Genomic DNA, 27,065 nt, shown 5'->3' on the forward strand with positions numbered 1-27,065 from the left:
GAAAAGCACATTCCATACCGTGTCAGCAAAAGCAAATACTGTATCATCCCCAATTACTTTAGATTAAAATGTACCATTTTCAGGCGGTAGTATCTCATTATCCTTTAGCGTAATAGAGCAATATACTTTTTTTTGTTATAGATCCCACTTCCTCATATTAAACAGCAGTAAAATGTCTTCAAGAAAGACAGTTTAAGCTTTTCTTCAATTTAAATAAAATAATGTAAGAGAATTAGGTGGGTTCTGTGGTCATTAGTTTTGTCCAACTTTTATTGCAAATCATGCAAAAATTGATTTGCAAAAATGAGTCTGAGCCTTTTGATTTTGAGACATAACAAAAATCCTGCAAGTAGTGGGCCAAGATTATCTACAGTTTTACTGTATGACAGTTCAAACTTAATTCTTGGTATTGGTTAGACCTTTTTAAAAAAAAAAAAAATTAAATAAAAACAATCCCCACCCCCACAAAAAAAAACAAACCAAAAAACAAAAACAAACAAGGACTCAAGATTCAGCCGATTATAAAGCTCGACACCTCATGTTTGACTTAGTTCATTTTTCCTACACTTTTACTTTGTGCAAGTTTGTTGCAATCTTCTGATGTGTATTCTGTCTGCATGTATGTGTGTGAGTGTTTATCTGATGTGTGCATGGCCAGTGGGTACTACTGGGATTAAACTGGCTGAGTGGTTTAGGGCTGACGACGTTCCCTCTTGGTGAGCAGGTAACACTGAATGGTTCTCAGTCGATCTTTGGCAGGAGCGAACTCTGGCTGCAGCTTCAAAGTAGACTCGTACCAGCGCATGGCTTTCTCAAACTCCTCCTGGTGACGAGGAAAACAAAGACACTTGATGTGGTATGATGCACCTATGATGCTGGTGAGCAGCTCTCAGTAAATATTGATGGATTATTAGAAAAAAGTGTGACTGTGGCTGTTACCATTGCTATATAGACATTGGCAAGGGTAAAGTGGTTCACGACGAAGTGCGGAGCAATTTCTACTGCCATGCGAGCTACTGTAAGCGCGTCCTCCCATAGCCGGGCGTTCTGGAAGATGTTGGCCAGGCTGATAAGTGGCACATCCTGGTTTAAAAGTCACGAGAGGGAGAAAAAAAACAAAAAAAACAAAACAACATATAAAGAGATTTATTTTTCATTTTCACAAGAAAACCACTGTTGGGAACAACTTTTGCCTAACTTGCCTTCATATGATGGGGAGCGTAGTTGAGTGCTTGTCGTAGACAGTCGATGGCTCTCTTGCCTTGACCTTTCACTCTCCAGTATAGTGCAGCCATGCTGGATAAAACCCAGGAAGTCTGATTCTGCCGTTTTAGGGATTAGAGAAGAGAAAAACTCAATGAACCGTGTTAGTCGCACTGGAGTTGCATGGTACAGCTATCAAAAGAAGTACAATAATATTCAGAGAAAAACTTTGGAGAGTTTAATCATAAAGCGCGACTGGACAAACAAACCACCAGAAGTGAATAAACCACAGTACCGACTTTCACAGTGGGGTGTTTATATTTGCTAGATTCAGTTTTGACTTAAAGCGAAGGATATTCTGAATAACATGCTGTAGCGCCAAGGAGACGACCAGTGATCAGATGTTTATACAGCTGAATATATTTTTAGACATCTTTCCTTTATTAAAATACTAGTCTAATGGTAATCACAGTAAAACAGTATTCTCCTGATATATGAACATGACTTGCTGTACATTCAAGTCATAACAGGTGGAAAAATCTATTATTCTAAAGCAAAAACTTATTTTTAAATTGCCTTGGAGCATCAGAGAGCCCTTACCTTCTCCAGGACTTTAGCAATGCGGGTGCCCACCTGCTCAAAGGACTGTGGGGAAAACTTATCTTTGCCGAGGTTCTGCAGGACCTTTGGGTTTGGAAAAGAAGAGACATAAATCACACTATGAGCTACTGTAAGAAAGATGGGTTTAAAAAAATCCTGTCAATCAAGTTAAACACAACAAAATTGTGTTTTTATTTCTTAAGAAGGTTCTGAGATTGTTTTTAAATGTTGTGTGTTTTCCCCCACTTAAGGGTAATTTGAAACTTTTAAGTTTAAAAAGAGTGATATACAAGCTTGTCAACAATTTGGATGAGAAGACTAGAATGTAGTGACATTAGTTTTGATGTGATTAAGTTCATCTTATTTGCTCTTAGAAAAATCCTTCTGTAAAGGAAACCTTAACATGGAACTTTTTTCCAGTCTTGTGCTGTTTGCATTTATTTTATATGTTGCCTCTTGTTATCTCCGGCTTCTGCCTCAGCATACCTCACGCAGTTGGCTCTCCCCAGTGTAATGGATGGCGGCACGATTGGCTACCCCTGCCAGGTGGTCGAGGGTGTGCATACTAGCAGCTAGGTTGGCGTTGCATAAAGGTTCAACAGCTGGCTCCTGGAGTGGAGTGGCAAAGTCTATGTGCTCTGTGATGCTGATGGGAGGGAGTGGAGAGAAAATAAAAAGAAATTATCCAGCTGTCTATTTCTTATAAATACATTTCTAAGTTCTGTTAAAAATGAAATTGCCACCTGCTTTCACAGTGATATGGTAATAAAACAAATCCTCTTTGAATCTGTTTAGAACTTCATAAATACAGGATAAAAACGTATTCAGGACAGTGAGAGCCTTACTCAATGTTCTTGGCAGAAACAGCCAACCAAGTGCTAGCTACAGTGGTGAGGTCCACCCTCCGTATCCGCTGGCACTCCTCTGGCCCTGGCCAGCCAAGACTTGTGTAGTCTCTCCAACGGCCTGTCCAAAGAATAAAGAAAAAGAAAAATACAGTGACACCTCTCTGAGAGGCTTTTTCTCTGTGCGTGATGTTGTCAGTTAATACTAAAGGTTTATGTGTTACCTGAAGGACCGGGCGATGGGATAGTTGGACCGCTGATCTCCAAAACAGAGTGACCCCCAGGCAGTGAGTCCCCATTCTGGCTGTCATCAGAGGTGGAAACACTTTCTGACCCATCCACTTTAGCCTTTCTGACCCGCTTTACTTGGAAAGTGATCTGAAGTAGTAGTAATACTCAATTAAGGTACTCACAAATATCTGACAGATGTTGGCAAGGATTACTCAAACTCAGTTCTGCCATTTAAAAACCAGTGAACTTCCACACTTACCCACTCTGCTCCCTCGTCATCCTCACAGTTTCCAAAACAGGGCCCACTACCAGGACGAGCACCCATGACGCGGTCGTTCTTTAGCACCCGGATACCTCGCAGGTCACCTCGCTTCCCACCGACATCCAGTGCACCCTCAAAGGCTCCCATCAGATCCTCCTTCAGCTGCCAGTCCTCCTCCTCCTTTTCTCCATCATCTCCAAAAGAAGCGCTCATTTTTGCCGCTGCCGATGCAGAAGGAGAAGCCTGCTGCTGTCCGGCTGCCTCATCTGAGCCGTTACTGTCCACGATGACCTCTGCATGGTGCGGAGAAAGGAATGAATAGGATTACGAAACATTAGTTCAACAGGAAAGAAAGAGCATGTAAACCCCAAAACAAACAAACAAGAAAAAACGATAGGACACCCCAAAGTAGACCATGGGAACCTGAAAGCCAGTAAAATGTAGTAAAGTATTCCACTGCTGTTAAATCTCGCTTGTCTGTGACACTTACACTACACATTTTTGCCACATGCCAAACTGCACAAGACGGAATCTCAAGTTCTGAATTATTTAGACCAAATACATCCTTGCTGAAGTGCCACAGACATAATATCTTGACTGCTTCATTGTGCCAGTGAAGACGCCACATATCAAATTCTTACTCTCAAAGAGCAGAGTGTCTTCCATGGCTGAAATGGCCGGTGCGTCCTGCTTCTCTTCACTGCCCTCCCAGTCTTCCAGTTGCAGGCCGAGGTCCTCCTCAGCCATGCAGGCAGTGCCCTCCGGATCAACTATAAATTACCACAAAAAGCATGCAATTAAAATGAAACTACAAAATGTTTGACAAAAATGGACACAAATGCACAAAAACAAAAAAAGACTAATTAAACAATGATGAATGGATTATTATGTAAGGGTTTTGCATATTTGCAACTATTTTTTTTATCAATTTAGACATTATACTTTAGTAATTTTAGCTAATACAACTTTTTAAAAAGTATTTTCCCCCACTTGAGTGGAGAACTATGAAATAATTTTGGTTATTTTTTGCTATTCTTTTAACATTTATCCAGAATATCATGTGATAATTGTTCAACCTTAGCTCACAGCCTTACAGATTTTACACTGGAAACAATTTCCTGTTGTACTTACTTCAAACAGTGAAAACACAGCTACTGTGTTTGTTTTTGGGTTTAAAAAAAAAAAAAAAAAAATCAGTTCAAAATCTACATATCGACTCCATTTACTGTCTCACTGTCCCCTGAAGAAGCCTACATGTTTCCCCCCACGTTATATGGTTCTCTTTCTTGTACTAGTAGGTCTTTGGCAGCCGTTCGGTAACTACTGTAAACTGACTGATATAATGTTTGGCTATGACTTTTACCTCAAATCTTTCACATAATTCAAATGTTATTTTTTCATTGGGTGCTTAAGTGCATACATGTACACATTGTGCTGGCCTTGCATGGACAACAGCCAGAACAGGGAGCCAGAAGAACCGATGGATCTTATCTATCAGGGACACCAGTTTGAGACCTCAGCTGTTTCTGCACCACTATTTTCTAGCTCACTGTAGTTCTTCCCCTGACAAGATCTAAAACACAAGGACAGCAGTCATCACCAAACTTTTACTATAAGTCTATTTTTTTTAGTACATTTGATTTTTATTGAAAAATCTAAATGGTAGATATGTGCTTTGTAAGGGCTCAAGCAACCTCAGACATTTGGTGTGCGCTTTATGGACGCAACCTTCAACTTTAGAGCTCAAAATATAGTCCCTTCTAAATTTGGCATCAGCTATTTTCTGCAGCTTAAATTATTGAGTGGAAAAATTTCTTCACTTCAAAGCACTGTTCTCTCCACTCCCACTGATATGAATACAGGAAAGAAACCCAACATACAAGCAGTTTTTCACAGCAACTCTTGCAGCTTCAGGCAGAGCAACACGAGGTGGTTTGTGAGTGTAAGGCCCAAAGCAGATGAGTCCGAGGCTAAATTTCACTTCAGCTCATAGAGATAGAAAAATAAATATTTGTAAAGCTCTAATAAATGCATTTAGACTCACCAACTCTTAATAAATGCTATTACATTTGCTGATTAATTCAAACATTCCCGCATTAAACATTACTGGGAATGTTTAATCCTGTATTCAACCGAATAAAACTAAAACCCTTAAATTAGATGTGACAGATTCTGCTCAAGTGGCTGTTACAGCATTTCAGCGTGCTGTGAACCAACACAGGAAAAAAACAAAAAAAACAAAACAAAAACACAGCCAGTGGGCAGAGAATGAGTTTCTCTGGTCGCCCAATAAAGCTCTGCTTTTAAAAGAGATTACCCAACAGTTCTTCATTTTACAAAACTTCAGATATTTAAGGGTTTCAGCAACTTAAGAACATTATCATTTTGCAACTATTAGTTTCGATTAAATATTTATCTTGTTTTTAGTATGCAAAGATTTCTTTAAAATACTCCCACTTGAATTTTGTCATGCAAAACTTTCAACTAGGTCACTGCTGATCATCTGAATCTGTACTGTAATCCATCATTTTAGACATACTCCGTAACTAAATAGCAAAACAGAAAATTATACTAAAAAACAAAAAAAAAAAAACGACCCACAAATAAACAACAAAACCAGGTATTTTTTCCCCACCCCCCAAGTTACTCACTTGAGCAGGACTGTCGGTTTGATAGATTGTAAAGGGAGGGGTAGAACTGAAGACAACGCAGCAGAGGTAGACTGTTGCGGCACTGCTCACAGCCAGAAAAGGACGTGAAGGAAGAGGAGGAAAGGGCCGTGACCAGGATGTGGCGGAACAGGGCCAGGGCACCTGTCACATTGCCCTGGGCCAAGTGTACGCTCACCAGGCTGAGCAGGGTATGAGGCTGAGGGAGGAAAAAAAACAAAAACAAGACAAGACGGGTGAAATTAGATGGTGGATGATGTGCATGATAATGAACATTGTTCCTGTCATCTGTGGAGGATCTGCTTTTCTTATTTTTATTTTTTAAATCATGCATGTAAAACAGCACTTCTGCAGTTTCCAGCTTACATATAACACAATTGACCTGCGGTTCCTGAATTATTATAACATGAGAATTCTCTACACGCATAAACCAGCTTTTACCCGCAAAGCTTGATTTAGAATGATATTGGAAATTTTCCCTATCAAATTTAGTCTGTGGTTTCTCTATGGCATTTTCTTGATTGGGTGTGTCAAAACATAACGCCCAAGGGCCAAAATCAGCTCTGCCAAAGACAAAGACTCCATTCTGGCCCACTGGCAGTTTTGGAAAATACGAATAAGGGCACAAAATATCTGACTTTTAACTGTATTTTCACATTTTTACAGCTTTTCCTTCTAATAAACACCTCCACTGTAACCATTCATACTACACTAAAACAACTAATAGATAAACCATTAAATTACACAAAATTTGTTTTTTCACCATGTGCTAAAAATGCAAGATTTTTGTATTCTTTACTATAAAACCCATCAATTAACAAAAAACTTCAGTTTTTAATTAAATAAGTCTGCGCAATGACCTAACTGAGCTTCTTCTGTTTTTTCATACTGATTTCTTGCAATTTAAGAAATTTAAAGCAGCATTTATTTATCATATATAAAACTCGAGATATATTTTTGAAACTGCATTTTCTTCTTATATATTAAAATATTTTAAGGATTAAATGTGTGATTAAACTTCTTTAGACTATCAGAAAGGAGAGTTTTGCTGGTCCGGCCCACTTAACATCAAAGCGTGCTATATGTGGCCCAGAATGTAAAATGAGTCTAACATCTAGATGCTGCGCATTTTTAGGCAAACACTCAGGTTTTAAATTTTCCTAGGTTCCTCTGCCATGTTGAAATGTGTTGTCCAGTGGTTGGGACATTTGTTCCTGGAACCACCTTGATGAGTGCTCAGACATGGCACAATGACACTACTGATCCCAGTAATTGAAAAGTGGTGCTCTGTGAAGCCATCAAAAATGCAGTTCATCAGAAGTTTGTTGGCTAAGTCGCATTCAGCACAGGCAATAAAAAACAAAAAAACAAAACCAAAAAAACCACTACTGCTGATTTGGGATTTTCAGTCCAGTACAACGCAGCGTGCTGCAAAGACGATAACAGGCGTGTTTTTGTTTCCTTTGACGCAAGGCGATGTGATGAATACCGTTTGTGTTAGCAAATACGTTTCTCCAACACGAAACAAAATATAAAGCACACCTAAACAAACTACTTGTACAGCATACTGAAATAGCATAACCCAGCAGGTTATTTACCTCTGACGCATTAAGTGCCAATGCATACTCCAGCAGTGTTTGTGCGTGGGTGCTTAGGCCGTGGTGTAGCAGCAGGTTTGCAGCATTGGCGAGAGGGAGGTGGCGATGGGAAGGCGAAGTTGAGCTCAAGGCTTGGCGCAGGCACTGCAGGGCACGGCTACCATTGCCTTTGGCTCGCCAAAATAGAGCTGCCTCATTGTGGACCTGCCAGCGGGGTATAGTGGCCTATACATACAAAACAACTTAGGTTAGCTTAAGGTGGCCTCAAACAATTTGAGCTGGGAGCTATTTGGAGTGACTAGAGTTATTCATAATCAGACTTCAGATATAATGGAAACGTCTTGTGAACTCAACAACTTAAGTTGGACTGCAGGAACACTGAGTCAGAAAAGGGTTCATCTAAACTATATTTAAAGAAAAATAAACATACTCTGTAGCACTCTATACAGATTTAGGCTTATACACCAGATGGTAAGATACATAGCAACGATCAGAACCTGTGTGGGTGTGAGGAGCTCCCTTACTTGTTTCATGGCTTGAGCAATTCTATGGCCAATTTGGTCCAGCATCAATCCTCCACTACGTAACTGCAGTATCTATATACACAGACAGAAATATGTGTATATGGATAGTCTTTGCCACAAAAAAAAAAAAAGAATACAAACACACACACAAGAGGACTGTAGTGGTTGTTTTCATATGCAAATGTCCCGCACGTGTACAAATAGACAGACGGATACCTCAGAGGCAAAAGGATCTGGCAGCTCCTTTTCTTCCAGGGGCCACTCTAGTGAGGCAGGCAGAAGGGCTGGGTATGGTTGGGGGACAGGACCACAGTCTGGCAGACCTACTGTCCCAGAAAGACTGCTGGTCCCATAAAGAAGAGTTGCCACTGGGCTGAATAAACATAAGCAGACATATTTCACTCATTATTCTTTTTTTTGCAAAGCTCTTTGAACACATGTGTTTCTTTTGCATTCCTGTAGATCCGTCTGAGAAATGTGAAACTAATACATCTATGCTGCTACCACTAGAAATGTGTCCATCCAGGAATCTGTACTGACCTGATGCCCTGTGATTCAGGTGAAAGGTAGTAGGTTGGCAGCAGGTGAGCTGGGGGGACACTTGGATACTCATGGGCACAGTCAGACCTCTGAGGCCACAACATCCTCTGCAAGTCCTACATCACAAACACACTTCCTGTAACTCTAATTATTCAAAACATGATCACGCTCTAGTTATCCAGTTTATCCAGGCTATATGTGACTATTTTACAAGTCTAATATTTTCTCTTCAGTATTTAAATTTGTCTGCCAAATGTAAACCACCAGTTCCCACACAGTGCTGTAAGTACTATGGTGAGTTTAAGTTCATTTCGAGCAATTTGTTTAAAGTTTGTTTAAGCACTGCAAGAGTTTTATTTAGTTTTATTTATTTATTTTGTTTTTATTTACAGTCACAGATTTCACCTGTGAAAAACAAGAAAATTAAAAGAAAACAAAAAACAAAAACAAAAAACATGTAATTGGTTTAGCCTGCCTTTGTGTAATCCTGATGGCTGCCCCAGAGGGCGGCAGCGGGATCCTGGCCCCCAGACACGGTGGGGTGGAGCTGGAGGCTGGCTTCCGTCTGGTTTGAGTTGCGCTCTGACACAAGTGCCACACTGGATGCCACTGACACCTCTTCTCCAAACTACGAACAAAGACAGAAACACAAAGCAAAACAAGGTTCTTCATAAATAATGACTCAATAAATAAATGTTTGTTTTATTCTTGTAGAAAGAACACAGCAGTGTCGTTGCATTTAAATTGTTTGTCTATAAAAACACAAACAAAAACCCTGGGCTAAGAAACACTGTCCTTCTGTTTGAACACACATGCTCATTCGTGGATTGTTCATTGGTTTTGATATGCTCTACACTGTAGAAAAATACTGATGACATTCAAACTGTGACATATTTTATGTAGTAAGTGAAAAAATGTTTTAAATGCAAATTATGTTTTGAGTTTTACATGCATTTGCCAGTGTTAGAGTGTTCACATCTACCTGTACGCAAGAGCTCTCTACAGAGTGACTGAAGTAAATTTATCATCGGGGGATGTAGTCGTGTGCAGCTATTACAGTGTGCCGTTAATTTCTGAGACTGAGAACATCTCCTGTACAGCAGAGGTAATTCTTAGTCTTTCCTTTCAGGGGAAATGAGAACCTGAGAGCCAGTTTCATTACTGTTTGATGGTTTTTGTGCCTTAACTTGAAAGAAAAGAAAAACTTTAAAAAAAGGCAGACTGACTGATCCACCAGTTCTTAACATATTAACAGACCATCTTCTCTCTTTGTCACATCTAACAGTCACTTTGGCAAGGACACCAACTACAACTGAATAGAACAATTTTTGTACACTAGAACTGATTTTTCATAGCAAAAAAGCGATATCCCTAAAGTCATTCAGAAAAGAAGAGATTATGCCATTGCTTTTAGACTAGAATAACCTCTCGTGATGAACTTGTTAAACATACTTTCAATAGTGTGCGCATCTGCCAAGAAGGCGGTCAGCGTTTATCATTTTGATGTCTACATTTTCTTATAAACAGTTTTTCCAAAGACTCACTTGGACATACTGAACATGTTCAAACAGATCACCCCGGTGGTAGCGGACAGGCAGGTCAAACGGGCAGTAGAGGCTGTGCTGCTGCTGACCCAGCCGACACATCTGATGGTTCCCTGAAACACACATGATGGAAAAGTCTCAGATGCTATTCTAAACACTCGGAGACTATAAAAGAGGGACTGAGCCACTGGGAAGTGAGTTAGCGTAGTCCCATCTTAGAACCTAAAGCTAAGCATTTTAGTGTGTTGAAGCCAACAATGTCAATAACTGACTCGTAACTAGCAATTTAGAAAATGAACTTATCAGAAAACTATTTATTTGAAGTCACTGTTCAGAGGAGCCTAAGGACTGTTTTAGGGCTGGATGACTATGACCAAAATGCTGTTAAAAATTGAGATCACAATTATTTGTCATGATTATTCATTGATTTTAGAGACAGAAATCTTTTTTGCTGTCAGGTAAACAAAATCCTATTTTCATATTCGTATTGTGTGACACTCTTGCTAATGTACAGACTAAAATAAAACCGGTCTTTCTAATTTGCCAGAATTAAGCGCATCTCTTTGAAGAAAAATAAACATAAAAATTAAACAAACATGGCACTGCTTTCACTTTATACACTGCGTTATATTCCTGTTAATTAGAATATCTGGCTTTTATTCACCTGACCTAACACCTAACCTAGCAAAATCTTTCACTCCATTCATTGTACCTGCATGGTGGGTGTGAATAACACGTAAAATAACTCCAGTAAAACTCGAGTAAAATACTCGACAGCTGTGAGATTCCTCTGTGACATTCTACATAGAACACAGGTTTTGTCACTGTAGAAAGACAACTGTCTGCCTTTATTAATCACCGTGTTTATTGGAAATATACTTTTTGACCAAATGTCTTTATGATCTGGTTGGATACGCTGATGCGCTGCAAGGCTCGCTTTTATTGACATCGGAGTTGATTTTGGAAGATTCACAATTACACAATTTTTTTTGGTCTACATGCATTAATTATACTGCAGGTGGCCGGATAACTCAACATACAGCAAATGACTATGTTGCTTTGTGGTTCACAGACAACTCTAGTGCTCTCTTGGCAAATCGTTTGTTCAGACTGGCACCAATTCCAAAGTATTTCCGAGCAGTGGGATGATGATCAGCTTTAAGGCACAAGCTCTTCAGCTTCTGCAGTGTCAGACATTTTCATGGTGCTTTAAATCTATATTTTAATGTTGTTTAATCTTCTCCTGAATAATCCAGGAAACTTCAAGCCGTCAGCTGCAGTAAACAGCTGTGGCACATGCAGGTAAATGGCAAGACACTGATTTAGCAAGTGTCCAAAGGTTGATTCTGTTCATCTGGACGTAGCGTTTTCAGTGGGAGAAACATTTTGTCACTCATCCAAGTGACTTCTTCAGTCTCAGCTGACTGCAGGTTTTCCCAATCTTATAAACAGTACCTTTGAATAATAGCTGAAACCAGCCCACTGAAAGAACAATGGGCTGGGAGGTCAGTTCCTTCATCATGATTATGCAAATTCTCATGACCATTTATCAAAGACCACTGATCAATGGCCATGAGTACCCTTCACAGAGAGTTGGGGAATGGCTGCAATCACAGCATTGTAGGATGGTGAAAGATGTACCCTTAGGCCCCCTCCTCGATTCAGAGATGGTCTTTCCCTTTTCACGTAAATGGCCTCCTTGACTCCAGTCGACTGAAGTAGTCACTTGGATGAGTGACGAAACGTTTCTCCCACTGAAAACGCTACGTCCAGATGAACAGAATCAACCTTTGGAGATTTACTTACCTGGATGATGGAGAATGCATCAAGACAATTTAGCAAGTGCTTAATTTACTTTTTCTTGGTGTTGTACTGACAGAGAACACACTTTTAATATCGTTCGATCGCATTCAAATGATTGTGTGGAGCCAAAATTGTGATCGAGATAAAGTTTTGTTTAATTTGTTTTCTCGTAGTCTACGTTACAGCCAAACCTGTTTTTGCACCTAACCCCAACTAAACCCTACTTTTGTTTTTTTAAAGGGACCATGTGTAAACCTAGATTAATGTGACTTGACATCTTGCTGAGTTGCTCATATTGTGAATTTGCTTATTCATGCTTGAGTTCATTTATGAGTTTCACAACTTTACAATCATCTCTACTGCACCTTGACAGCTTTACCACTTCTGCTATGTGAAACCAAGTAATAAACTTTGCCCTCCTCAGAACTGATACACATCAGTTTGCAGTAAAACAACTGGCTGAACAAGTCGCTTCTTTTTCACAATTATAAAAAATGCACATTAATTTAGTATGTAACAAGCTAAACCACAGCCAGCCCAGGCTCCTCATATTATCTTTTGACCTGGTAAAGCAATTAGCTTTCTCCAAAGTAGAACGTAATTTGCTGCAAAACTCATTAACTGAACTGTGCGATTACACTACTTTGCAATAATCTCATGACTATCCTAAATGTTCTCTTTCCTGTTCTGTTCTCGTTTAATTCCTGTATGTGGCATCTCACCAAGTTGGGCTTCTTTGGCCATCTGGGTTTCATGGATAATGTTGCGCAGGATTTGTTCTTCCTGCAGCAGCTTGTGTTTGTCCAGCGCCTCCTGCTGGCGAAGGTAGTGATCATGCTGCTTTTGGTACTCCTTCAGCTCATTCAGTGTCCGCTGTAGGGACCTACAAATATGGAAAACAAAGAGGGGAAAAACAGGACAGTTGGTAGACATGGATAAGTGTAAAAATAGTCCATTGGCTGCCAGCTCTGCACTTATTTTAATCACATATTTTGACTTCCCTACAGGTACGTCTATGTGTATTTCTTGTAATCACTGAACAACCTCGACATACAGCAAATGACAATATATTTTCATTGCAAGGCTTTTCTTTGGCATTATCAGTAACAGAAATGTACAGTAAAAACAAAAACACAACCAAAATCACTTAGAGAGTGTGTTAAAATGCTTGTGTACCTGTGCTGGGCTTCCAGGCGTTGCTCCAGTTTTTGCTGACACAACACAGCATGCTTCCTCCTTAGGGCCTGTTCATAGCCTGGCTGGGCCTGCAGTCCCTGCTCGTAACACAGCACCGAGTGGTTGTATTCCCCAAGCATCTAGTCAGACAGCAACATAAAGCACGACAGATACAGCAGAGGTCAGACTTACCTGTTTCATGTAGCGACGCTTTGCGAGCACAACAGAACGATAAACAGACTAAAAATATGTACAGACTAGTACACTGATAGAAAGCCTGGTGGACACAAAGAGAAGTGTTATATAAAAATACATTTTGTAAAATACTGGTACTCCCCGTAAATATGAAAACTGTTTTACAGGCCTTGCTTGTAAATCCACTGATAGTCAGAAATTTTCTAAAATACTAGTCCGTAAGAAAACAGGATTTTGATAGCTGGATTTTGATTCTCTCTGAAACCTAACTACAGTGAAATTCAGGAAATGCTGTGATAAAACATTCACTGTGGCTTGAAGGTTTCCCTTTAACTTACAGCATAAATGTTGCCTAAAGTGTAGTGACTGGTGAAGAGGTCTGAGGTAAGGTCGAGGGCAGCGTGGGCGAGGATAGCAGCATCTGCTGAAAAATGGGCACGATGTAGGATGTTGGCCATGTTAACCAGGGCTATATCCTTGTGCTGCCTACAGGAACAACAAACACACAGATACACCTGTAACCACTCGCACGCAATAAACTAAATATTACCGCAAAACTCGTCTGACGAGCCTCACAGTACCTTGGGGAGAAATGCAGAGCGCGCACAACACAGTCCACGGCCTTCTGAGGCTCATTCTTCATACGCCAATAAAATGACGCCATGTTGTACAGCACCCAGGACGACGAATTCTGAAACACACAATCCTAAAGTTATGTGTCTTTTTATGCCTTATGAAATACACAAACTGCCAACTTTTAAGGTTCTACAGAATTTTAGCTTTTCCTCCTCCTTCATATTGTTGCGTTGGACAGTAGAGCTCAGTAACCTTAAGACTCACTGATAATCTGTGCTTCAGAACGTGTCTGACGTTGCACTCAGAATGACTATTGCTTCAATATTTGGGTGTCATAAACCAATCATCTGAACAGAACAAATTTAGATAAGCAGACATGCAAAAATTATATTTGGACCATTTGCCAGTACTTATATCATACTCCTACACCAACTCCAAAGGAAAAAAACAAAAACAGTCACTTTTTTTGTTTTTAAGTATACTGAGTAAATGTTTCACAGAGACCCTTACCCTCAGTAAGCCTTCATGGATGCGATGACCCACCTCATCAGCACTCCGACCCAGCTTAGGAGACAATGAACTAAAAATAGGATCCTCCTTAGAAAGAAGTGGGGAGGTCAGGTTTGCCCTCTCCTGTACACCCTAGAGGAGAGAGAAGGGGAAGACAATTAGATCATATTTTAGCAGGTGATCAAACAAGCAAAAAGGCTGAAGTCTCCTTGGTGCTGTACACCTAGGACTGGGCGATATATCGATTTTTTTTAAAATATTGATATATTTTTATACGAGATATGAGATGTGACTAGGGCTGCACGATTTTGCATAAAATGAGAATCACGATTTTTTTGCTTAGAATTGAGATCACGATTCTCTCACGATTTTCTTTTCCAGTATAAATATTTATTGCACTTATTAACTGCACATCAACTTCGTAACAGTTGAGACTGAACATAAAAACAATAAATAAACATAAAAACAACAAATGTCTTACATTTTGTCGTTGCCGCAAAATGTTGTACTGCTTGAAATTCCGTCTCCACCGTTGCTCGACGCTGCGTGTACAGAGCAGGTAGTGCAACAATAGAAAAATAGTTGCGGGACGGCACTGTGTAGCGTTTGTCTAGGGTGTTCATCATTTTCCTAAATCCCTCGTTTTGCACAGTGTTGATGGGAGCCATATCTTTGGTCAGGTGATAAGTGATAGCCTCCGTAATTTCTTTGTGCCTGCGGGAGTTCGACGTGTATAGGGAAGCGCTGTATAAGGTTCCCGTTATTGATGTTTGGGTGGTTGACCGGGACGGATTTTCTCCTGTCACTTTCTCCTCATCCCTGATGTGCTCTCTGTTGTTTTTTCCCTGCCAATTTTAGCAGCCAGCTTCTGTATCACGTGGTATAAGGCTCCGCACTCGTCATTTGTTGAGCAGGAAGAGTGAGCGCTTGTTTTCATGCAGATTACGTCCCGGATCAAAATGCGGTACAATCGTCGTCGTCTTTTCTCTCTCTCTTTTTTTAAAAAATCGTTGTCATTTGGAAATGAGATCGCACATAAGTATGAATTGAGATTGCGATTTTCTAACGATTAATCGTGCAGCCCTAGATGTGACAATATCGTTTATATCGATATAGTCTATGATACGCTATAATTTTACTTGTGGAGCCGCAAGTTTGCCTCTCTTTCGTCCACTTTTGTCTCTACGCAACGTTACTCGGCCTCTCCTTCACTGAACAAAACTCCCCCTCCCCCATCGCTTCACCTGCAGGCAAAGACAGGATGGACACGGCAGCTATCAAAGAGGAGCTGGTCGGTAAAAAGAAAACATTTGGAGATCACTATTTCAGTGCTGGCACGGTGGTTAGCACTGTTGCCGCACAGCAAGAAGGTCCTGAGTTCAATTCCAACACCAGGCCGAGGTCTTTCTGTGTGGAGTTTGCGTGTTCTCCCCGTGTTTGCGTGGGTTCTCTCCGGGTACTCCGGCTTCCTCCCACCGTCCAAAGACATGCAGCTTGTGGGGATAGGTTAATTGGATAATCCAAATTATCACTAGGTGTGAATGTGCGAATGAATGTGAGTGTGAATGGTTGTTTGTCCCTGTGTGTTGGCCCTGCGACAGACTGGCGACCTGTCCACGGTGTACCCTGCCTCTCGCCCTATGACAGCTGGGATAGGCTCCAGTGCCCCCCGCGACCCTGAAAAGGATAAACGGAAGCGAATGGATGGATGGGATGGATATTTCAGTGCTGTCAGCGTAATGTTAACGCCATAACTGCAGTAACGTTAACATAAATCTCTGTTAACGAGTTACCGCGGATCGCCCTGTGGGTGGGGCGGGATGGCATTAACGAGCTAACTGGGCTAACGCGTTGACGCCTAAAATCCTTTCATTTTCTCAAAAATTGACAGTGCGCCTTATGTATGAATTCTGGTTGTGCTTACTGACCGCGAACCGATTTTATGTGGTACACAGCGCTCAGAAACCTTTCAAAAAAATGTTTTGGTACGACTTCGGTAAGCTACAAAAGCTGCACTGCTAAGGCTATCGAGGAGCCTCGCAGAGTAGTACGTACTCTGCTTCAACGTAATATTACCGTACTGTGTGTGTATAAGGACCACAAATGGCACCTGTTAAGAGACACGGTTACAAAGAGGATTTCAAACTCAAGGCTGTCAGTCAGTAGAACTTGGGAACAGAGCAGCTGTAAAATCTGTCTTTGTTATTCTGCTCAGCATCTTTTAGTTTACATTTTGACTGCACAATTGTGAGCTTTTTGTTATGCACAAAAACAACATTGTTTTATTTTATTTATGGAGCATTATTATTTAATAAATGCTGATAATTTATTTCTGAGTAATTTTTTCTTGTACATAAGATTAGATAAAACTTTATTAATCCCTTGGGTGGGTTCCTCTGGGAAATCCGGTTTCCAGTACAGAGAAATATATAAATAAAATATACGAAAGGGATAAATGTCCTCCTGTTTCCCCTCCACAGAGGAGTTAAACAGTTTGATGGGAGTTTTTAAGTCTGTCCGTTGTCGTCTTTGGGAGAAGCAACCTGTCACTGAACAGACTCCTCTGGTTGTTTATGGCCATGTGCAGAGGATGCCCAGCATTGCCCATAATGTCCAGCAATTTTTTCTACACAGTATGTTAATAAAAGTGCCCATGTGAGATTTGGGACAAGCTTTGACTAAGAACTCTCTTTTTGTTCTTACTTTATGGCTTAAAAAAAAATATCGAGATATATATCGTATATCGCCATCCAGCTAAAGAATATTGAGATATGAATTTTGGGTCATATCGCCCAGTCCTACGTACACCAAACATCAGAGCAGATGAAGTAGAAAATATTGCGTAGGGGTGGGCGGTATAAACGGTATACGGTACAAACTATATAAATTTGGCCAACGGTAGAGATTTTGACTATACCGCTCTACCGCGATAGCGCATGTTGATGGTGTCATCAAGCGGCGCCGGTTTTGGTCGAAAGCATTGCAGCGGCTGCAAACAATATCATCTGCAAATGATGCCGGGTGACAGTAATAGCAAAGAGACGAAGCACTTTTGGAATATGGGGTGTCACTACCCGATCCGTACCAGAAACCCGATCGGTACCACGCATGCGCAAATCTTACGTCACTTCCCCTATTTGCCAACATTGCGATAGTTAATGTATTTTTTTTTTTCATTCAAACCTTTGTTTAAACCTCAGTGCAATACAAAATAGAATTAAACAGTACCATATTAATGGTGTTGTACTTACAAAAAAAAATTGCATACCATAGACAAACAAAAGAACAATTTTCAGAACCTACAATATAAATATGCAAGGGGGAAAGTACCTGATCAAGCCAAAGAATAAAGTGATTGAAAGATCTTGATTTTTTTTTCACAAACACCAATAGTTTTTATAGCTTTTGGGTTAGTGGAGTTCTTAATTGAATTAAGATACTGTACAAGTTCAAAGGAGAATACATAAAAAGAGGGATGTCTTCCTAAACATTTGGACTTGTGAATATGAAATTTAGCCATTAAAATTAACAAGTTAATCATATATCTGTTATCAAAGTTGAATTGTCTTTGTTTTTTGTGTAGACCAAATAAAACACATTTCCAAAACAGTACAAATCCTTTAAATAACCGTGGTTATGCTACTGTGAAATAAAGATCTGACAGATTTATTGTTGTTCTTAAAATTGCTTAGAAAAGCAAATCTTGCCAACAAAAGTTTGTATAGGAGATGCCAACAGCCTGTGGAATGAAGTGATATTAGGTTGATTCTTAAACAGCATACAAACCCCTGATGGTATTGAGCCAAATACTTTTGTATAATCATGACGATTTATAGCTAAATTGAAATGTAAACAAAATTCTTCACAGGAGAAAAGCATACCATTTGAATCAAATAATTGGTTGACTAAAACAATGTTATTCCTAAACCAACTATCTAAGAAGAGAGATTTTCTTTTAAATAAAACATCCTTGTTATTCCAGATAATAACTGTGTGGACTAAAGTTATGCTAGTAAATAAGTGTCCATGCTAAAAAGCTTGACAATGAAAAGCAGAGATTTTTATAGGTATTTTATCAATATCAAAATTACAGGTAAGGAAAAATTCAGTGCCACCTAACTTAGAAAACATGAACACAGGTATAGTATTCCAAATGGAAGTAGGATTAGTAATTAGATTCTTTAATCAATTTATTTTGAATGTGTTATTTAAAGTGTTAAAACCTAACACATTAAGTCCTCCATTGACATATGAGTTCATAAGAACTGTTTTTTTAAATGTAGTGTGTCCTATTTTTCCAGATAAAGTTGAAAAGTAACTTATCAACCTCTTTTATGAGTTTATTATCAAGGTGCAATGCCAATGCAGCGTATGTAAGACGAGAGATACCTTCTGCTTTAGTTATTAATACTCTGCCTTTTAACGACAAATCTCTTAAGAGCCACTGATTAAATCTGTGTTTGAGTTTCTCTAGAATAGGATAGAAATTTAGAGTGATTCTATTTTCCTGGTTTTTGGTTATTATGATACCTAAATAACGAACTTATTGTTTTATTGGAATGTTACACAAAGCTGTTTTCGAACATTCTTTTATCGCCATAAGTTCACATTTAGGAATATTCAAGTACAATCCAGAAGCTTTGGAAAATATGGAGATTGTTTCAATAGCAAGAGAGATTTGATATTCATCTTTTAGGAATAATGTAGTGTCATCCGCTAACTGTGTTATGAGTAAATCTTTGCCAATTAGCAATATACCTTTTACATTGCTTGATTTTATATGGTTAGACAATAGTTGGGCAATTAATAAAAACAGGTATGGAGAAATGGGACAGCCTTGTCTTATCCCTCTTTGTATGTTAAATCTGGGTGAAGTGCTGTTTGTTAATTTAATACTGCTGTTACTGTTATGGTATAATGTTTTAATCGCTGTAGAGAAGTACCAAAACCATACTTATCTAGAGCTTGAAATAAAAATTCATGCGCCACCGTATCGAAGGCCTTGTGGAAGTCTAAAAATAATATGAAACCATTGCAATTTATGAGGTCAGAATAATCAAGAATATCTGAAACCAATCTAATATTGTTAGTTATATGTCTTTTGGGCATAAAGCCAGATTGTGTTTCATCAATAACAGAGTCAAGAACCATCTTAAGTCTGTTAGCTACAATTAGAGCAAATACTTTATAATCATTATTTAGTAAGCTAATTGGTCTCCAATTATCAATCATTAATAGGTCCTTATTAGGCTTCGGAATCAACGTGGTCAAACCTTGATTCATCATAGTGGGAAGTTGTTGGTTTCCTATGCTTTCTGCAAATACCTCAAGAAGAAAGGGAGACAACTCTTCAGAAAAAGTTTTATATAATTCTGCAGTAAGACCATCCGTACCTGGAGATTTATTATTTTTTAATAGCCCAATTGCATTTTTGACTTCTTCTAATGAAATGGGTTGATCACATAATATAGAATCTTCTTGGCTGATAGATTTAACATTCAGCGATTCTAAGAGGTGATCTACAGCTTCCTGAGAAAATGTAGAGCTATAAAGTTCATTATAGAAATGACTACAATGTTTAGAGATTAATCTGTAATCCTCTGTTATAATCCCATTTATCATTAATTTGCTAATATTATTTATGCTTGAGTGTTTCTTTTCTAAACTGAAGAAATAATGGAAATTACGCTCACCTTCTTCAAGCCATTTAGATCTTGATCTGATAAAGGCTCCTTTTGCTTTGGCTGAATATAAACAATCTAATTTATCTTGTAATTTAGCAAGGTTCAATTTATCCTCTTCAGTTAAAGTGTCAATTTGTTTATTAGATAACTGTAATTTGAGAGATTATATTTTCTTCCTCTAACCTTTTGGATTTCACATTAAGGCTGCCAACCTTCCTTAAATATTTGCCAATTACAAATTTTAATAATTCCCTAAATTTTCTTGAGCTATAGACCAAAAGTTTGAGATCAGATCTTTAAGATCCTTTTTCACATTGTCTTTCTGTAATAATGAGCTGTTGAGTTTCCAATATGTAAATTTAATAACAGAAGAATTAGAAGGGAAGTTAAACAGAGGGAAGGGCATTAGGGAAGTTAAATTTATTTTATTATATATGGCTTTATGATCTGTTTCTGGAGAAGGCCATGCACCTACATCTATGCTATTGATGTCAAAATTCTCTGAAACTAACCAACAGTCTATCCTTGAATGTCTCGAGTTAGAATTGTTGCACCAAGTAAACATTTTGGACTGAGAATATTTGAATCTCCAAATGTCTGTGTGTTTTAGGTGTACCATAACAGCTTTCAATGTAGTATTAATTCTGTTCGAATGTCCTGGAAGAAATTTATCTAATTCAGCATCCATAATACAGTTAAAGTCTCCACCTAGTAATAATTTTGCATTTGGAAATTTATTTAACCAGCTAGATTTTTTTTTTTTCCAATCGTCAAAAATAAATGATCATTTTCTAGCTTCGTGTTAAACCCATATATGTTAGTTACAATTAAAACTAAATCATTATATTTTATGACTTGACATATGTAATGACCTGCAGAAGAAATGAGGGTCAGGGAATATTGAAGAGTTTGTGTGAATTTCAGCACCATTTACAAAGCCTCGACCTCCAACAAAGTAAGCAGATTTCCCTTCTTCACATGCTTTCTTTATAATGGGCCACAGCTTCAGTCTGTTTTCTTTGTCCTCTCTCGTCAGGGGCCCGTTCTTCGTACGTCGCTTACTACATCCAAGATCAAATGACACATCCAAGATCAAATCATCGCGCTAACCGTGAGCTCGCTAATCCGGTTCCCCGAACACACCTGCTGTTGACGATTAGTACAGCTGGACGCAGTAATGTGACATCACTGGGTGTCATAAAAGGGGCTACGCATCGATAGTAGAAACATTGATCGGCAACCCTCTGATTGGTCGGCGAAAATGTCGAAGGAGCGCGCTCGGCTCGGTATTTTTCGGCAGCAGAGCAAGAACTCCTGAGTGAGGGATTTCAGGAGTTTCAGAGTTTAATCAGAACGCAAGGGAACACTGCAAAGGCTGCAAAAGCAAGGAGAGAGGGCTGGCAGAAAGTTGCTGACAAATTAAACTCGTAAGTAATTTAATAATAATAATAATAATATATTGGATTTATATAGCGCTTTTCAAGGCACCCAAAGCGCTTTACAATGCCACTATTCATTCACTCTCACATTCACACACTGGTGGAGGCAGCTACGGTTGTAGCCACAGCTGCCCTGGGGCAGACTGACAGAAGCGAGGCTGCCATATTGCGCCATCGGCCCCTCTGGCCAACACCAGTAGGCGGTAGGGTAGATTTATTATATTACACTATATTATCCAATATTATATTACATTATATTATATTGTTATATTATATCCTCTTTCACATTAGAGCCACAACAGGACCCACTAGAACATGGGAACAAGTAAAAGTGAAATATAAGAATATTCTACAGAATGGTAATATTTATCACTTATATTGCTTTTCGTCTCTTGGAAAGAGAGCCTGAAATAATCTGTTTGTTTGTTTATAACAGCAACCAAGAAAAGGGCAGAGCAAAAAAAGACAGGTGGTGGTCCTGCACCCCCTCGTCAACAAGTTGGTTAAGTAAATAATATCCTCACGGGAAAATCGATATCTCTCAATGAGCACACTGTCGCGCTGAGCTAAAGGATCCTGTCTGTCCCGCAATATACGCTGAATTCTGAGGACTCTCCTTATCAATCTTGCACCTTCCGCAATGGGTTGCTCGCGTAAACGGACAGGACATGGCTGCGACAGGCTTCCCAAATCCACCTTGGCTTTTATAGCCGTGGTCTCTCATCTTGATTACACGAAGTAATTTACAATTACTACTCTAAAATATGAATTACATCTGTAATAATCACATACATGTAATAGAATGTTAATAGTACATTTCCCTTTTTTAGGAAATGACCTGTATGTATCTGTGTGACATCAATAAAAGGATCAAGTGCTGCATTATCTTCAGTTACATTGATGTTATTTATTTATCGCTGTTGCTTTCGTATAAATGAAGCGGACATACCTGCGTGGCCGCGATCTAATCCTGTTTACATAAAGTAAACCTGCTCCCGAGCAGGTTTACGCTTACGGCTCTGTTGCTATGACAGCAAGTCCCGGATGAGCTTCGGGGAACCGACTGATCCAGGATCACGCGAAATCGTCAACAATCTAATCCGGCTAACCTACTTAGCGAGGTACGAAGAACGGGCCCCAGGTCTTCAGTGAACCGCAGATGATTATATTGAAGGAAAGTATTGTTCTTGGCAGCTTTCCACACAGCATCACGAATTCTCCTTGAGATGAACTGGATGATGATCCCTCTGGGTCTTGGGTCATTTTGTTTTGGTTTCCCCACTCGATGAGCGATGTCTAAGACCTCTGGAAGCTTTTCCTTTTCTGCTGGCAGAACCGTTTGGCATATCTCAATCACTTTTGCGCACACATCTTCTTTCTCCAACTCCGGTACCCAATACAGTCTCAGGTTCCAACGGCGGTTGTAGCGTTCAATTTCAGAGATGCATTCGTCACATTTCTGTGTAAGCCACTCGTTTTTCTCAATGACCATAATCTTATCACTTGTGTCCTTTCATTCCGTACGAACTGTTCCTACCATTTCTTCAATGGCGTCACTTCTGGTGTTGATCAGATTGATCAAAGTGTTGACTGCATCAGCTTTCAGGGAGTCGCCATCAGAGTGACTGGTAGACAATGTTGGTTTTTTTTAGCCACTGGAGGCTTGGAAGGCGTAACTGGTAGTGGTGGAAATTCTTCTTCAACCATCTGCTGACAATCCATTTCTTTCATGTAGCTATGGTCGCTAGCTAGCATGCTAGTTGCATGTGGTTTGCCCGAGTTACTCAGCCTTTTCTGAACAGATTTCGACATGTTGTTGTTATTAAATTTGGATTCAGATTTAGCAGGTTTTATTGCGCTGATCTTCAAAAAAGTCTTGGAAGCTAGAAAGACGTCAAATAGGTGCTATAAAACTGCTTTATAACATTCTAGTGCTGAGAGCTCGAAAAAAATACTCCTCTTCACGTCGCCATCTTGCTCAGCCCCCCAGTTAATGTGTTTGAGTGACACGGTTAGCGCCCAGTTAGCTCCTAGCATTTCTCAACAGCTCTGCCTCCTTTTCAACTGCCAGAGACATTTAAACAATGGATAATCCGTTTACAAACAAATTCATGCTTTTCTCCTCAACAGAGAGCGTCCCCCATTTTAACAACAGCGCCGTAAAATAAGAAGAATGGCGCAGAATGTGTCACGTGAAGATTCATCAGCCAGATTAAGTGTTTACTGACAATTGACATCATCATGACTATTCCAACAATCCTCTCCGCACAGAGAAGCATAAACACACTTGACTATCACTAAATCAAATTAAACATGCATTTGTAATGGCGCTACTTCAGTTTACAATACAGTTCATTCACTTAGTCAGCAGGTGGCGGTATCCTCGTACACTGGGGAGTAAACTGCCATTAAATGAAACAGAAGAAGAAGAAAAAGAAAAATCTGCACATGCGCAGTACAGATCGGGTAGACTTTGCACATGTGCAGTAAGGATCGGGGAGTACTGATCCGTAACTATCTTTTTATTTTTCATTTTTGTCTACATTATATTGAAATGTTTCATTATTGCAACCATTTTAAGAGATAATTATTATTGTTAACATCTTAACAGATACTCTGACCCGTAACGGCCGGAAGTAGACACCTTTCGCATATGCGTGGTACCGATCGGGTTTCCGGTACAGATCGGGTAGTGACATGGGGAAAGCCCAAAACTGCACTACCTCCACTTCCGTACCATTGATTCATTAATGCTGAATTCTCTCGCAGCTGCTCTTCACTAGCTTCCGGCGCCCCCCGTGTGCGGCAGCCTGTTACAGCAGCTCTGCTCATTCTGAGTTTCTTTCTTTCTTATCTTTTCTTCTCGTAATTTTTTATAACTAACGTATCAGTAATTAGACTCTGCAACCATGTTCTACCGTTTTGTGCTAGTTCTGGTCGTTTTTCTTAGTTTATTTCTACTTTTTTCACGCGTGTCTGGGGACCCAGAGCAGGGATCCTGTGTTTACAGTAAGGATCAGCTGTTAGCGCTGCGTCCCGCAGCGGTACTGCCGGCGGACAGACCCGACATTCCCAGCGAGCTGAGGAGGAAAAGACGGGGGTGTCGTGCTGGGAAGGAGCGCCGTCGCCCGAGAAGGAGACGTTATCGACCATCTCTTCCTTCTGTAATCATTGGAAACGTAAGATCTTTGCCCAATAAGATGGATGAACTCACGTCGCTAACCTGGTCACAGAGGGAGTACCGGCAATGTAGCATCATGATGCTAACGGAGTCGTGGCTAACACCGCTAACTCCGGACACAAGCGTGACACTACCGGGATTTCAGATGCTGCGAGCGGACAGGACGAGAGACAGCGGTAAGAGGAAAGGAGGGGGACTGGCAGTTTTTGTGAACGACAGATGGTGTAACCCTGGGCACATCACTGTGAAAGAACAACTCTGCAGCAGAGACATTGAGCTGTTAGCCGTTAGCATGCGTCCGTACTATCTGCCCCGGGAATTCTCGCATGTTATCGCAATAACAGCGTATGTCCCCCCCTCGGCCAACGCGGATGCAGCCTGTGACACTCTCCACTCAGTGGTCAGCAGACTGCAAACACAATCTCCGAGAGCCCTTCTCATAATATCAGGGGACTTCAATCATGCCTCTTTGGACTCCACACTGCCCACCTTCACCCAGTATGTGACCTGCTCAACCAGAGACAATAAAACACTGGACTTACTGTATGCCAATGCTGAAGAGGCATACAGTTCATCACCTCTCCCTCCACTGGGCAAATCTGACCACAACCTGGTGCACCTTGTCCCTGTGTATGAGCCCTTAGTGCGCAGGGTGCCACCAGCCACCCGCACAGTGCAGAGATGGTCAGAGGAGAGCGAGGAGGCTCTTAAGGACTGTTTTGAGTCGACTGTGTGGAAGGTGATCTGTGACGACCATGGAGAGGACATCGACAGCCTTACTACATGCATTACTGACTATATAAACTTCTGTGTGGATAACACCGTACCTACCAGGACTGTACGGTGTTTCTCCAACAACAAACCTTGGATTACCCCAGAAATTAAAGCTGTCCTCAAGCAGAAGAGGAGGGCCTTCAAATCCAAAGACAAAGAGGAGTTGAAAAGGGTGCAGAGAGAGTTGAGGGGACTGATAAGGAATGGGAAGGACAGCTACAGGCAGAAGATGGAGAACCAGCTTCAGCAAAACAACGTTGGTGAAGTCTGGAGAGGCCTCAGAACCATCTCAGGCCACAAACAGCAGAACTCTCTGCCTGGGAGGGATGTGAGATGGGCAAATGAACTGAATCATTTCTTCAACAGATTTGATTCAGCCATGAGGCAGTCTGCAACATCGGCTGCAGACTCACCCACCCCCACTGCTGCTGTTCCACCTCAGACACTTCACACCTCCTCTATTCACCCTGCTCACTCCTCCCCACCCCCAACAACAGCATCCAATACACACTCAACACAAGGCTCCAGCCTGTCTCTCTCAACCACCCAGGTTAGGAGGGAACTGAGGAGGATTAATGGCAAGAAGGCAGCGGGCCCAGATGGCATCAGCTCGAGGGTCGTCAGGTCCTGCGCGGACCAACTGTGTGGGGTGATGGAGCACCTCTTCAACCTGAGCCTGAGGTTGGGAAGAGTCCCACAGCTCTGGAAAACCTCCTGTGTTGTACCAGTGCCAAAGACTTCACGCCCCAAGGACCTCAACAGCTACAGGCCGGTGGCTCTGACATCCCACCTGATGAAGACCCTGGAGCGGTTGGTCCTGGCTCAGCTTCGGCGCCTAACAAGCTCATCACTGGACCCACTTCAGTTTGCCTACCAGCCTGGCATTGGAGCGGATGATGCCGTCATTCACCTCCTACATCGTTCCCTCGCTCACCTGGAGACCGCTGGAAGCACTGTGAGAATCATGTTCTTTGATTTCTCCAGTGCCTTCAACACTATTCTTCCCTCGGTTCTGAAGGACAAGCTGGTGAACTCTGGAGTGGACCATCACCTCACTACCTGGATCCTGGACTACCTCACCGACCGACCACAGTATGTGAGGACTCAGGGCTGTGTGTCGGACAGGGTCGTCTGCAGTACGGGGGGGCCCCACAGGGAACGGTTCTGGCTCCGTTCCTCTTCACCATCTACACTGCAGACACAATTCCACCCAGTGCTTCCTGCAGAAGTTCTCTGATGACTCTGCAATAGTCGGCCTCATCACTGATGGGGACGACAAGGAGTACAGAGGTCTGACCCAAGACTTTGTGGACTGGTGCCAGCTGAACTACCTCCAGATCAACGCCAGTAAAACCAAGGAGCTGGTGGTAGACTTCCGCAGGCACAAGCATTCTCCACTGCAACCACTGAACATCCAGGGTATGGACATTGAGGCTGTGGACAGCTACAGGTACCTTGGTGTTCATCTGAACAACAGACTGGACTGGACTCATAACTCAGACGCCCTCTACAGGAAAGGGCAGAGCAGGTTGTACCTGCTGCGGAGACTCAGGTCGTTTGGGGTGGAGGGCCCACTCCTGAAGACCTTCTATGACTCTGTGGTGGCTTCTGCTATCTTTTATGGTGTGGTCTGCTGGGGCGGCAGCATCTCTGCTGGGGACAGGAAGAGACTGAACAGGGTGATCCGAAGGGCCAGCTCTGTTCTAGGATG

The 27,065-nt window shown here is 40.9% G+C and overlaps 1 protein-coding gene across 1 annotated transcript in view; it reads right to left on the reverse strand.

Annotated features, from left to right (window-relative positions):
- Positions 1–400: 400 nt before the first annotated feature.
- The window catches only part of ttc17 (tetratricopeptide repeat domain 17), a 32,139-nt gene continuing 5,474 nt past the window's right edge, over positions 401–27,065 (reverse strand). The window contains exons 5-25 of the mRNA XM_080885667.1: positions 14,277–14,408; positions 13,772–13,881; positions 13,529–13,676; positions 12,996–13,135; positions 12,542–12,702; positions 10,017–10,129; positions 8,948–9,100; positions 8,473–8,588; positions 8,149–8,305; positions 7,933–8,004; positions 7,409–7,633; positions 5,793–6,009; positions 3,783–3,911; positions 3,139–3,434; positions 2,873–3,026; positions 2,649–2,769; positions 2,290–2,449; positions 1,804–1,887; positions 1,203–1,322; positions 940–1,083; positions 401–823 (exon numbers count right to left, since the gene is read on the reverse strand). Coding sequence (XP_080741793.1) covers positions 692–823; positions 940–1,083; positions 1,203–1,322; positions 1,804–1,887; positions 2,290–2,449; positions 2,649–2,769; positions 2,873–3,026; positions 3,139–3,434; positions 3,783–3,911; positions 5,793–6,009; positions 7,409–7,633; positions 7,933–8,004; positions 8,149–8,305; positions 8,473–8,588; positions 8,948–9,100; positions 10,017–10,129; positions 12,542–12,702; positions 12,996–13,135; positions 13,529–13,676; positions 13,772–13,881; positions 14,277–14,408 — 3,084 coding nt within the window. The 3' untranslated portion in view covers positions 401–691. The remainder of the gene's footprint in view (positions 824–939; positions 1,084–1,202; positions 1,323–1,803; positions 1,888–2,289; positions 2,450–2,648; positions 2,770–2,872; positions 3,027–3,138; positions 3,435–3,782; positions 3,912–5,792; positions 6,010–7,408; positions 7,634–7,932; positions 8,005–8,148; positions 8,306–8,472; positions 8,589–8,947; positions 9,101–10,016; positions 10,130–12,541; positions 12,703–12,995; positions 13,136–13,528; positions 13,677–13,771; positions 13,882–14,276; positions 14,409–27,065) is intronic.

The sequence above is a fragment of the Rhamphochromis sp. 'chilingali' genome (assembly GCF_963969265.1).
Source record: "Rhamphochromis sp. 'chilingali' genome assembly, chromosome: 6".
Lineage (NCBI taxonomy): Eukaryota > Metazoa > Chordata > Actinopteri > Cichliformes > Cichlidae > Rhamphochromis > Rhamphochromis sp. 'chilingali'.